Source organism: Pseudonaja textilis, chromosome Z (genome assembly GCF_049901715.1).
Source record: "Pseudonaja textilis isolate UNSWEBS1 chromosome Z, rPseTex1.2, whole genome shotgun sequence".
NCBI lineage: Eukaryota > Metazoa > Chordata > Lepidosauria > Squamata > Elapidae > Pseudonaja > Pseudonaja textilis.
Window position 1 is genome coordinate 83,149,957 of NC_142008.1, and position 13,086 is coordinate 83,163,042.

Genomic DNA, 13,086 nt, shown 5'->3' on the forward strand with positions numbered 1-13,086 from the left:
GGCACTGATTTTTTTTACTGCCTTTCTGGGGGGCATGTGACCTTTCCTTAAATTTGGATGATTTCCTTAGGATATCTTGTGAGCGAGTGAGACCAGCTGGTGTCTTTAAGTGGTGCAAATAGATCTAAGGATTGCTTTTCCTGGCTATGCTTTTTCTGGAAAGCTTAAATGACCTCTCTGCTAAAAGGTTTCTCTTTATGAGTAAGAGTTGACTGCTGATAGTTATCATTGCCTGATTTGTAATTCCAGCTTGCAGGTATTTTTAATCTAATGATTGGTGTTTACGGCAGCTTGCAAGCAAAGAAGCTTTTTGTATTTTTGTACATGTAATACTTGACTTACAACAGTTCATTTAGTGACCATTCAAAGTTACAATGGCACTGAAAAAAATGATTTATGACCATTTTTAACTTATGACCATTGCAGCATCCCCACTGTCATGAGAGGCCAGGCGAGGAGAAGTGCCCCTTGACATGAGTGATGCCAAGTTGGCCACGCCCACCCAGTCACATGACCACCAAGCCACACCCACCAACTAAGCCATGCCCACATAACTGGTTGTTAAAAAAAATGAATCCCACCCCTGCCCATGGGCCAGATGCGTCACGCGCTAGCCATGTCCACACCCGGTTTAATGAAGGGGGAAAAGTCCCAATATGTCATGTGACATCATCGTGACATGAGTTTGACACCCCTGGAATAGATGGTATCTGGCTCAACAGTAGTAACTGTGAGAGGATCTAGGTGTCCTAGTGCTAGGTATGAGTCAGCAGCTGCCTAAAAAGCCAATGTAATCCAAGGTTGCATTCGTTGAGCTAATTTTATGCTTTGGACACAAAATTATCTTTGATAATTTGCTCTGCCCAAAGCAAATATCTTGTCAGTGAAGTGGATGAGATTTCACGCTAAGATTAGGTTTACCAAGGTTCAAGTCTGTCCTCAACCATGGGTGACTTTGGGCCAGTTATTGTGTTTCAGACCAACCAATTCACAGTTCTCCTACTATACATACACAGAGGGGTGGGGGTGGGGAAAGGGTCTTTGAGAAAGGGCATTGGAAAACCTGGGAACATATCTTAATTAAGAGTTGAACTGCAATTTCCAAGCGATGATTAATGCTGTTTTCTTCCTTTCAGCCTTATGCACCTTGTCTGCCATACTTGCTTCAAGAGGCATGAGAAACTCCATCGTTGTGGCCAGTGCAAGTTTGCACACTACTGTGATCGCACCTGCCAGAAGGATGCCTGGCTGAATCACAAAAGTGAATGTTCTGCAATAAAGAAGCGTGGAGCAGCCCCAAATGAAAACATCAGGTGAGAGGATTAGTGCTGAGAAATAGAACTAATGAGTTTGTAATGAAATACTGCATGGCTTAAAAAACAGCTTTGTTCAAGGTTCAGGCAAGCTGAAATGCAGGGCAATTTTAAAGCCCTTTTTCCTGGAAGGAAAGTTTTTATGGAAAAAATTACGATTTATTCTCTTGAATGTTTTGTTCTAATTTGTTTTTATTGCTGTCGCATTTTTACCTGTTCAACTTATTTTGTCTTAAACATTTCTTGGTCCTTATTTCAGTTTACAGCTTCGATTTTTAAAGCTATTTTAATGTTAAAGAATTCATTTAAAATAACAAAGAAATAAATCAAGTTAAAACTGAAAAAAAGATGTAAAACACATTTAGAAGATCAGTTGTGATGTATAAAGCAGATTTAAAACAAAATTCCCCAGCGAGTTTAATGAAAATGTCACACACACACATAGTCTCACCATTTCTCCCATTCTGACAGAATAAATGAGGTCCCCATATCAAGTTCAACACAGGTCTTCTGGAAGATGAAATTGAGAGAGATTTATATGAGATGGTTTGGATGCTACTTCTATCCACAGCTTATGGCTCAATAACTGTATAGTTCTTTGTCCTCTGAAGTCCTTCCTCAGAGTACTGGTGATTGCAGCTAGCTCTGCTTTTGGAGAATAGCAGGAAACATCAATATTATGGTTGCAAGATGCAGAGGACAGATGACTATCCCAGGTACCTCATAATTGTTACAGTGAGCTTTGTGGATCTAGGGACCGTGAATATCATTGATATTCACAGCATGATCAAGTGGCCTTTTGTTGAGATTTTGAAAAACCACGCAGAGCAAGGAGGTCATTATGAACCAAGTGGTATGAACAAGGCAACTTCTTCCCTAACCAAGAAATTGACCAATTTCTGCAGTCAATTGACCACTCATATAGAACCAATAAAGAAGAATATTTGTAGCTCAGGGTTGAAATCAGGGATCCCTGGTACTCCCTGATCTTGGTTGTTTTCTTGCAAATGTCTCGTTACCCAAACTAGATAACATCATCAGCACTAGCACTGATTATTTTACCTAGTTTGTGTAATGAAATGTCTGCAAGAAAACAACCAAGTTCAGATACCACCAAGGACCAGTGGTGGGATTCAGCCAGTTTGCACTACTTTGGGAGAACCATTTGTTAACATTCTGAGCAGGTTGGCAGGCCAGTTGTTGGAATAAATCTCCTTCTAAGAGCCTTTTGTTTTTCCCACTTTACAGGGCTAATTCTTTCAGGAAGGTGTGTTTCTAGCATAATCTTGTTTATCTTTAAGTGTTTTCAGAAACTACCTCTAGTTTAGCCTTGTTACATTGTAACAGCAGTTGGTTTTTGGCAGGCTAGCTGGAGTGGCTTCTCTGGCTTGACTTATTTAAAGGGGAAGGGTTGTTTTAAGCTTTTTACACTGCTTTAGTGGTTCCTGGCACTGTTTTTTTGGGATGTACTTCTAAGGGGCAGGATGCAAGCTTGGCATTCTGATTTTTTATTGCCTTTCTGGGATCATGTGATCTTTTCTTAAATTTGGATGATTTCCTTATGATATCTTGTGAGGTGAGACCAGCTGGTATCTTTAAGTGGTACAAATGGATCTAAGAATTCTTCTCCTGGGTATGAAAGGGTGCTTTGTCAGTTCACTGAGCACAGAAGTCTTTTGTCTGTGGGGATTCTTCAGTTGTCCAGGTCCTGGTTGTCCAAAAGGTGGTTTTTTCAAGAGTGCTGGAAGAAATATCCATTGGTTCAATTCCAAGCGAGGAGAAAGACTTTGGAAACATAGAGGTTAATTGGAAATATGGTTTATTGGTGAACAGGACCACATGGGTTTGAGGTCCTTGGCAGATGACCAATTGGTTTGATGACTACATGTATTTTTATACAGTTTATTCTACAGCATTTTGTAATTTAGAGGCTTGATTTGTGTATTTTGTTATTTGATTTTAATTAGTTTGTTTCACAAAGGCCAGCAATGAGTTGGAGTTTCCTTAAATTTGGATGATTTCCTTAGGATATCTTGTGAGGTGAGACCAGCTGGTATCTTTAAGCGGTAACAAATGTAATTAAGCCTAGATGCTGGTTTCCTTGGGGTTTTAATCCTGTCCTCTTCCATTTCTTTGGAGCTAATAAGAAAGGTTGAGTCTGTTTCCTGCCTTTTAAGAGCATGTTTCTCTATTTCTCATTTAGGGAAGTATAATTTTCTGCCTTTTTAATATTTCTCAAAATATTTCATTCTTCTGTGGGGAGGGTGCTAACTTCCTACAAGAGGCAACTGGATTTTCTTGGTTTCCAGAAAATCCAGTTGCCTTTTGAAAAAGCATCTTTTGGACATGAGTCTCTTTCATGGCTTCAGAGTGGCCAAGGCTCACTGAGAGTAAGGTTTAAAAAAAGGAGGTAGGGATATGGATCCTTCAATTCATTTTAGTTTTCTCTCATGATAATAAGGCTAGTAATATGGCACCAGGCTTGTAGTTTATTTAGATATCTGTGGCATGTACTAATTTTATTGTCATCCACAAGCTTGGGAGGGCAGAGACTTGAACCTGGGTTCCTATATACTTTGTTAATTTGTCTCTTTAGCTTGGCATTTTGTAGCCCAAATATGCCCACCCACTTTCTCCAGTTTTCAGGTGTCGCTGATGAAAAGGAAGGTATTAAGACAGAATGGTTTAGGTTTCCATGGTGGCTGTGGCTATCATTGATCTTCAGTGAGTATTCCCCCATTTCTAATCTAATGATTGGTATTTAGAGCAGCTTTTTGCAAGCAAAGCAGCTTTTTATATTTTTGTACATGTAATCCTTGACTTACAACAGTTCATTTAGTGACCATTCAAAGTTATAATGGCACTGAAAAAAGTGACTTATGACCATTTTTCACACTTATGACCATTGCAGTTAACCCTAATCCCACAGTCACAAGAGGCTGGGCGAAACAAAGCACCCCGTGATGTGAGTGACGTCGAGTTGGCCACGCCAACCCACTCACATGTCCACTCAGCCACGCCTACCCAATTGGTCATCAGGGCAGAGAACCAGTTTTTAAATTATTTGAATCCCACCACTGTCCACGACTCCTGATGCCACCCATCTGCACTGATTCAGTAAGATCTGCTGGGATTAAATAAGGAGACGGAGTAAATATATGACATCTGTGACTTCAATAGGAGAAAAAGAAGGGAGGAAATTGGAAAAAGGGCACCCATAGACTTAATCTTCAGTTTCCATTGACTTGGTTTTTATATTTCCATGCTTTCACACTACAACAGAACCTTTGAAAATAACAAGGGCCACCTGTATAATGCTTGTTGGATTTGATTCTCAATTCTATGGCAGTTCTCATTAGGTGATTGATTAGTCAGTATTCAAGGCAAATTATTTGGAGGATATCTCTGACTTTTACATTGCTCATCACAGAAACTGAGAAAGTTATTTTTAAAAAGACAGGTAGGCATTCCAAATATTATATGAGCAAGTTAATGTTCTATTAAAAGAAGACAGCTTGAGAGAATGTTTGAAATGGCTATTTGCGCACTCTCAGTTTTAACTACTATGGAATTCCACACTTATCAGACATCCTATTTATAGGAGCTGGATAAAAATACACCATATATCACCATTGTGATATATGAGACAGGAAGGCATTGTGAACTTCAATGGAAACTATGCTTCTAGCTAGAGAGTTAGTTCTCCTGAAAGGCTTCCAACTGTGTGTATATTTGTAGAAAAACTAAGGTTGATTTGCCCATTCTTGTACACAGATAAACTATTATCCACTGGTGTGGCACAAAACTTCTGTCAACCTTATTTACTTGGCAGGAGACGCAGGCTTATAGTTATGGTTATACTTTAGGTGATAGCTCAACAACCTCAGCTGCTGCACAATATTGGTGTTCATATTTTTTCTTCAAATTTGACCATCCTACTCTAATTGAAATTTCAGTCAATTTATTCAATTTCAATTTATTTCTTGCTCTCTGATGGTCATCCAGATTTTTCCACCCCAGCTCATATTTCAACTCAAATGTTTACTACTACAGTCAGAGACCAGTACAGTTAAAAATACTCAAGGAGCATCTAGTTAAAAATTCTAGAATAAAATAATAACAAAAAACAAAATCTATGTTAAAATCATAATTTGGCATCTTATCTGTCAGTTGCATGTAAACAAGAACATGATCTAAGGTATAATATAATATTAATCCTTAAATTGTGAAGGCCTATAGTCCTTAGTTACTAAAATGCAACCAAATAATCACACCAAAAGATTCAATGCATTAATTGAATCTAAAATTGCTATAATGGATTATTGATCAGGTTCTGATGAAACTTTAGTGCTGCTGCTAGCTACCTGTGCTGTGACTACCATCCATTTGTCTTTAAGCAGCCACTGAAGATGTATGGTTCCAGAATGGTCAGGATACCTATAAATTATCAGGAATGTAAATTTTGTTCAAATGTCTCTGTAAAAAGAGCAGCAAAGAAGGATGTGTCCAGAGGTTTTCACCTCTCCAGAATTACAAAGACATACCTTTCAACTAATTATATCCTTTTATATTTGCCATCCAGGAGGGCAGATGCAGCCCATTTCTGGTAACCCCAGGTCAGACATATGCAAGAGAACTGAATGATACTGGTAGCTAATGGGTAGTTAGCTAGACATAATGGTTTATTGTTCAAAGTTCTTAGATAATTCTTAATCTTTTAATTCTTTCCCATGTCTCTTTAAGAGAGAAGAGTTTATTTTTTAAAAATCTGTACCTATCCCAAATGGAACTTGCTTTTTAGAAGAGCCAACAACCTATACATTTATCTGGAAGCTGAAAACAGAGGTTGCAGATTATTTTGGGGTACCTAAACATGAATCTCATCTTAGAAAGAAGAATCTTGATTTTGTAAACTGTACCAAGCATTATGAAACATTCTGAGACATAAGGCAGAATCCTCTTAGTTGCCCTAAGAGACTTTGTATATGCAGGAATGAGCTGTTTAATTTTGATTACAATCTACCTATGCTGAGGGTTTCACAATTTCATATCACAATGTATTAAGAAAAATAACCAAGTTTGGCAATTCGTTGTATAGTTTCTGAGAGACAGTCTGGTATATAGATGAAGGCACCAGGCTAGAAAGTAGAAGCACACGAACTTTAATTCTGTGTGTGGAAAGGGAACTTCATGAGGACAGTGGTGATACCCAAGCAGGAAAAGCCCAAAGGGAACATCAGGCCAGCCATAAAACAAACTTGCATAGGAAAAGAGATTTGATAAAAGGTATTGAAAGAAGCCCCCTAGACAAAAGCCAAGTAATTAAGAAAGCTAGGGAAACAAGAAAAAGAAATCCCTTACAAACAAAAGGTCATGCCAAATCAGCAAAACAAATAGACAAAAGATACGAAATGAATTCCATAGCAGACAGGAGATTGCCACCAAACAAATATAAGAAAACATTAGGATGAAACTGATAATCCAATCAAACCACCCCACAGAGTTTACCCTCTGGCGGAAATGAAGACAACCCCCTGACAGGATTTAAAACATTAAGAAATACAAACACAAGCACTCACACACAAAAGGAGAAAAGGTATAAAAATCAGGAGTTTATTATACAAAGATGGCTAGCCCCAGGAACGCAGACTTCTTGCTATCTCTTGCCTTCCTGAAAATTAAAGGAACCTGCTTCCAAGTAGTTGTCTCTGTCTGTGTCCTTGTACTGGAGCACTCCCAGCAGGAAAACCGAATCCTTAGAAGAAAGGCATTTTACAGCCTTTCAACATGTGTTAGGTACAAAGCCAGCTTGGACCTTAGACCAGTCTCTTTTTCTCAATCCTAGAAAGGAAGCAATAGCAAACTAATTCTGAAAAATATTGCCTAGAAAGCTACAGGGCCTTTCGAGACAAATTCCCAGAATCTTGAATAAAAGGGGAGAAAACCAAAGGTTTCACATACTTATATATTGTTATTTACTCTTCTCCTACTAGATTGGCTGCCCGAATCCTGTGGAGAATTGAAAGAGAAGGAGGAGGCCTTACTGAGGGGTGTCTGGTTTCCATTGACAGCCTGCAAAACCATGTAGAACATTTTGGGGAGGAGGAAAAGAAGGAGCTGCGGATGGATCTGGAGAGCTTCCTGGAGTTCTGGCCACCTGAGAGCAAACAGTTTGGCATGCAATACATCTCCCACATATTGGGTGTGGTATGTATCTATTGTTGAAATCTGGAAGGAATTGTGGGAGAGAACTAAAGCAAATTTATCCTGCAACCAGTCCATCATTTATAGTGATTTGCAATATCCAAGGTCATGTGACCGCCACAGTTTGGATGATTATAAGTTTTTCCTGAAACCAGTGTTACTACTTCTGTCTTTTTGGAAGAAAAGTCCCATAACAAACAATGGTTTGGCTTAACAACTGGGGTGTTCACTTAATAACTACATTTATAACCATTGTATTGTCAACCACATTTATAACCACTGAAAGTCAAAATCGACTCTGCTCATGTGATGGCCACTTTATAACCATCACAACTTTCAACTGTAATTGTCAGTCTCAATTATAATTGTAAATCGAGGACTACCTGTATAATGGACACATTGTATGAATGTAGTTCATTATATTCAATTAAGTTATGATTCATTACTTAGCACACTGTAAGGAGGCTGCTTCTTAGAAGAATGTTTGGTGCACTTCATAAAACTCATACAAAGAGCTCCATTCTTTCAGGTAAATGGTGGGGTTTGGGTTATTTTTGTTCTTTATAGCATAATCTGTAACAAATCAAGATGATGGCAAAATGATAACATACATGCTAGGTTGCCATTACATTACAGTTTTTAATTGCTTCCTGGAAAATCTATGGCTGTTTATTTTTTAAAGACTAGTTTCTTTCTCCCAGCCCTTTTCCTTACTACTGGATTATTTAATGGAGCATTTGGTCCTTTGACACACCAGTGTGGGTATTCTTTACAGCAGGAAGACAGTAATTAACTGACTGTCTAAATATGAAATGTTGGAAGCTTATGGGGCATATCTGAAGTTTTTAGAATTATTACATCAGGAATCCACTGACTGGTTGGCACCTTCACTATGTTTTTAATCTACTTAGCCCAAATGATGCTGTTCCACCCCACCTGAAAAACAATAGGGGGGGGGAACAGCTCTTGATAAAACACATTTGAATCCTTCAGAAAATTTTGTGAGATTGGAAGATAATCACTCTCCCCTTATATCTAATTTGTCCAAAAAAAAAAGGCAAAATAGAAGTTGCAACCACATGACAAATCCTGTTTTGTGTACATGTCTATTGCAGGATTTTAAGAATTAGGAAAATTAAGAAAATGCATTTCTAAAGTATGCCAGGAATGTAGTGAGAGACATAAGAAAAAAGAGAGGGAGAGATTATCGCTGTACATAATTTTGGGATTTATATATATTATGTAACCTGTCTAGTAACTTGTGATGATTTTAATATAGATCGTAACAGATGGAATGAGTTGAATTGTGCATCAATTTATATTTCTGTTCCCAAATTCTGTCTGAAAAATCGATCCCTCTGTACAGAAACTGGCTGTCCCTGATCTAAAAAAATATTTGTTTTCCTGATCCATCTTATTTTTTTGTTTTTGTGAGAGCAGATCAATTGCAATGGTTTTACCCTGAGTGACCAAAGGGGACTTCAGGCAGTTGGTGTAGGCATTTTCCCCAATCTTTGCTTGGTGAATCATGATTGTTGGCCCAATTGTACTGTCATCTTTAACAATGGCAAGTAAGTATTCCTTCCCTAAAACATTCTTTTCTGTTCAGAGATTAAAACAAAATATTTCAGAAAACAGTCTGCTTTTCAGATAAAAGATAGCCTAACTCTAATGCATCGACTTCCGCTTCCAGAAAATATATAATATGGCCACTGCTGAACTCATCTAGAAAAATGGGGAACTCACTGGAACATTATCTAGTAGAAATCCCATTTCAGCGAATGGGAAATGCAGGAGACTGTTACAATGTTCTTAGCAAGCTGAAAATTATTCAATAAAGACTGTGCCACTAAATGGTTCAGTGGATTGTATTTAAGGTGTATTGTCAAGAACATGGAACAATCTTGGACCTAAAAAAATAAATTAAGAAAATGGTTGAATGAGGTAATACTTTAACTACTATGTTTTTTTTGCATTGAATAAATTCCTAGCATGACTTAGTGATGTCAGTGAAATTCTGATTCACTAAGATGGTAATCAATCTGTTGATGGAAGCGATTAAGGGTCATAATGATATTTATAGACAGAATCAATCTTTCTTAAATCTGCACTTTCCAACAATGTTGTTCAATCAGTCAGAAAAGGCTCCTTCTGGCCTGTATGAAAAGACAAGGACCCAGTCATCTTCTTAGAGAAAGGATAGTGACAACTATATTCTCCCTTAAAATATGCTCCATCAATAATATGTTTGATTGCAATAAATGTAAGAAATCTACTTCGAAAGATCTACTTCTTGGTAAGCTAGAAAAACGTGGAATAGATAGCACCACTACGGGATGGACTCGCAACTGGCTGACAAACCATACTCAACAAGTAGTCCTTAATAGGTCAAAGTCTACATGGAGGGAAGTATGCAGTGGAGTGCCACAAGGTTCTGTCTTAGCCCCAGTACTCTTCAATATCTTCATTAACAACTTAGATGCGGGAATAGAATGGGAACTTACCAAATTTGCAGATGATACTAAGCTGGCAGGAATAGCTAACACCCAAGAAGGTAGGCACAAGATCCAGATGGATCTTGACAGACTAGAACATTGGGCCCTATCAAAACAAATGAAAATCAGTGTAGAGAAAAGTAAAGTCCTACAAGTCTTTTTCTTTAGACGAGAAAAACCAAAAGGACACATATAGTCTGGGTGAAACCAGGCTCAATAGCAGTAACTGTGAGAGGGATCTTGGAGTCTTAGTGGACAACCAGCTAAATATGAGTCAGCAATGTGCAGCAGCTGCCAAAAAAGCTAATGCAATCCTAAATTGTATTAACAGAGGGATACAATCAAGATCAAGGGAAGTACTAATGCCACTCTATAAAGCACACTTAGAGTACTGCATCCAGTTATGGTCACCACATTATAAAAAAGATGTTGAGACTCTAGAAAAGTGCAGAGAAGAGCAACCAGGTTGATTAAGGGACTGGAGACTAAAACATACAACGAACAGTTGCAGGAACTGGGCTTGGCTAGTCTAGTAAAGAGAATGACCGAGGGAGACATGATAGCGGTCATCCAATATTTGAGGGGCTGCCACAGGGAGGAAGGGGTCAAGCTATTTTCTAAAGCTCCTGTAGATGAGAGGATAAGAATTGGAAGTCCAAATGTGATCCCTCTTGAATGTTGCTGTACATATATTCTAACTATCTCATAAAACAAATTGTGAATAGCAGGAGAAGCATGTGAATTCTGAGTAAGAACCAAAACTTAAATTAATGTTGCTATTGCTCAGAGGTGAGCAGCTCACAATCCATAGTTTTTTTATGGCTCCCATGTTTGTTTTTTTATGGCTCCTTGCTTGTAACTCCGGAATTCCTATAAATCACGCAAGCATTATTCAGTAGCAAAACACTAGCATTCAGGGAACAACTTCTGATATCTTTTTTTCAGAAATTAGAAACTAAATAGATATGTTAAACTTTAGTAGGCTTAAGACGTTCACTTTATTAAAACTTGCCACAACACCTTCTCAGTTCCAAGGCTCTTCCAGGAACTACTACTTGGGTGATCTCAAAGTCTTTGCAGTCCCTAAAAGCTGATTAAAAATGAATACCACCACAGTGCAGATAGGTCAGACCACAGCATGAGTCAAAATATCAGAATATCAGCCTGGTATTTTTAATTTCACTTTGGCTCCCTCTGTAATTCTGTGCCATGTACCTTGAATTGGAAAAGGACCGTGTAGAACCTCACTGACAAGGTGGGAAAGGGTAATGTATTTGTCATATTTGATTGGATGGGGTGTTGGGCAAGGCATGAAGTGTCCAAAACTAAAGCCAGGATGCTGTTGAAAAGGCTATTTTTTGATGGAGGGGCATTTGCACTGCAGCTGCAGCTGCTTTGCCAGCATTTTGTCATTCTTTTTGATCAGGGCTATGTGAAATAGATCAATTCACAAGATGACTTAAAGAAAGCAGCACGGGAAGGTTCCTACCTAGCTAGTTATGTCTTCTGCTACTACCAGAAAAAAAACACCAAACATATTTTGAGATGGATTGACTAATACTAGGAGAGAAAGCCCAGTTGGAAGTCATTCCCAGCAATACAGGACGCTGCTGAGTGGAAAGAGTGGAAAGCTCTGGTTCAGCTGTAGAGGCTGCCTTTTAGACTGCTGTTACTATTTGTCACTCTTATCCTTTCAAGAGGAGAATAAGAATTAATGAAATTTGCTTGTAAATTTGTAGTGTTTAATTTCAGTTGCCTGAAAATAAACCCCATTATAAGGTTTCAGGATAAATTAAAACATAAAAGTAAAGTAAATTATTCTGGTCCAATATCTATCGTCCATCGTTTCTAGTAACTTTTAGTGGTTATGTATCCTATCAGAAGGCCTGGATGAGGCATAGATTATATGCTAGAGGAAAACCTGAAATCAGATAGTGGAAATAGTTAAAGACAAAACATTTTATTGTGTCTAGCATCACTTTTTATACTGATGCTTTGTGGTATATTTGCAGTGAATCCAGTAAGGTAATACATGTGGTATATTCCAGGGGTGAAATTAAACCACCTCGCCCCGGCTTGGGAGAGGTAGTAGGGACGATTTGAATCAGTAAAAAATCACCCCTGGTTGCTATTATTATTATACCAAGCCATACCCACAGCTATACCCACAGAGCCGGTAGGGAAAAATTTGAATTTCACCCCTGATATATTTTTAATTATAGTGAGTAGACTACCAAAAAAGTTCTGCTTGCTGTTACTAATACTATAATGCTGAAGCTGATCTGCATAGTAAGACCTACTTTTGCTAAGGGAAAGTTCTACTGAACCTTGGAGCTTAGTTTCATTAAATTCTTATTCATAAATCATGAATGGGAAGGAGAGAGCCCAAGAGGACCAGGAGATGGAAAATCTAAGCTTTGTGATCGCCTTCAACTCTGGTTCCTCCACTAGAAGAAAATCTAGTCGGTCAGTCAACCAATCATCATGAAATACAAATATTCCGGTGCTAGAGTCAAAGCCTGTTCGAGAAGGGAAATTATAAATTGTATGGTCTTAGGCTTCCAGCTGATAATTTCATATGCTTCTTTAATGTTGTCCTTGGTATATGCACGTCAATGTGTAGCTGCCTCCAAACATTCAATCTACTAAATGTCTGGGCTCAGATTGCTTTTCCAGTGTTTCTACCTTTGTAAAACTGCAGGTATCTGTTTTTTTTTTTCCAGTCATGAGGCTGTAAGATCATTGTTCCACACCCAGATGAGGTGGGTCAGTCTTGAAAGCATAATATACTCCCTTCTCTCACTACTTCTCTATCATCCTGCATCACTATAGACGAATCACAGACAATAATAACCCAACTTTGGAAATGTCTGTTGCGTGTAATTCCACATTTTCCATAATCCCTAAGCTAAATCCCACTAAACCCAGCCCTTAATTTAATACTTCCTGCATTTTGTAGTGTATAAGTACTATAATATTAATTGTGATTGTCACCCCTGTTCTTATCAGATCAACTTGCCCATCCTTCTTAACATTGGAACTATCTTCTTTTTCCTTCTTTCCTTTCCATAGCA

At 38.2% G+C, this 13,086-nt stretch overlaps 1 protein-coding gene across 2 annotated transcripts in view; it reads left to right on the forward strand.

The window, feature by feature from the left end:
• The window catches only part of SMYD1 (SET and MYND domain containing 1), a 33,480-nt gene that overhangs the window by 11,548 nt on the left and 8,846 nt on the right, over positions 1 to 13,086 (forward strand). The window contains exons 2-5 of one of the 2 annotated variants that reach the window (XM_087915385.1): positions 1,137 to 1,313; positions 7,307 to 7,520; positions 8,958 to 9,088; positions 12,736 to 12,774. In XM_087915385.1, the coding sequence (XP_087771511.1) occupies positions 1,137 to 1,313; positions 7,307 to 7,520; positions 8,958 to 9,088; positions 12,736 to 12,774 (561 nt within the window). The remainder of the gene's footprint in view (positions 1 to 1,136; positions 1,314 to 7,306; positions 7,521 to 8,957; positions 9,089 to 12,735; positions 12,775 to 13,086) is intronic. The other variant, XM_026717332.2, reaches the window with a different exon arrangement.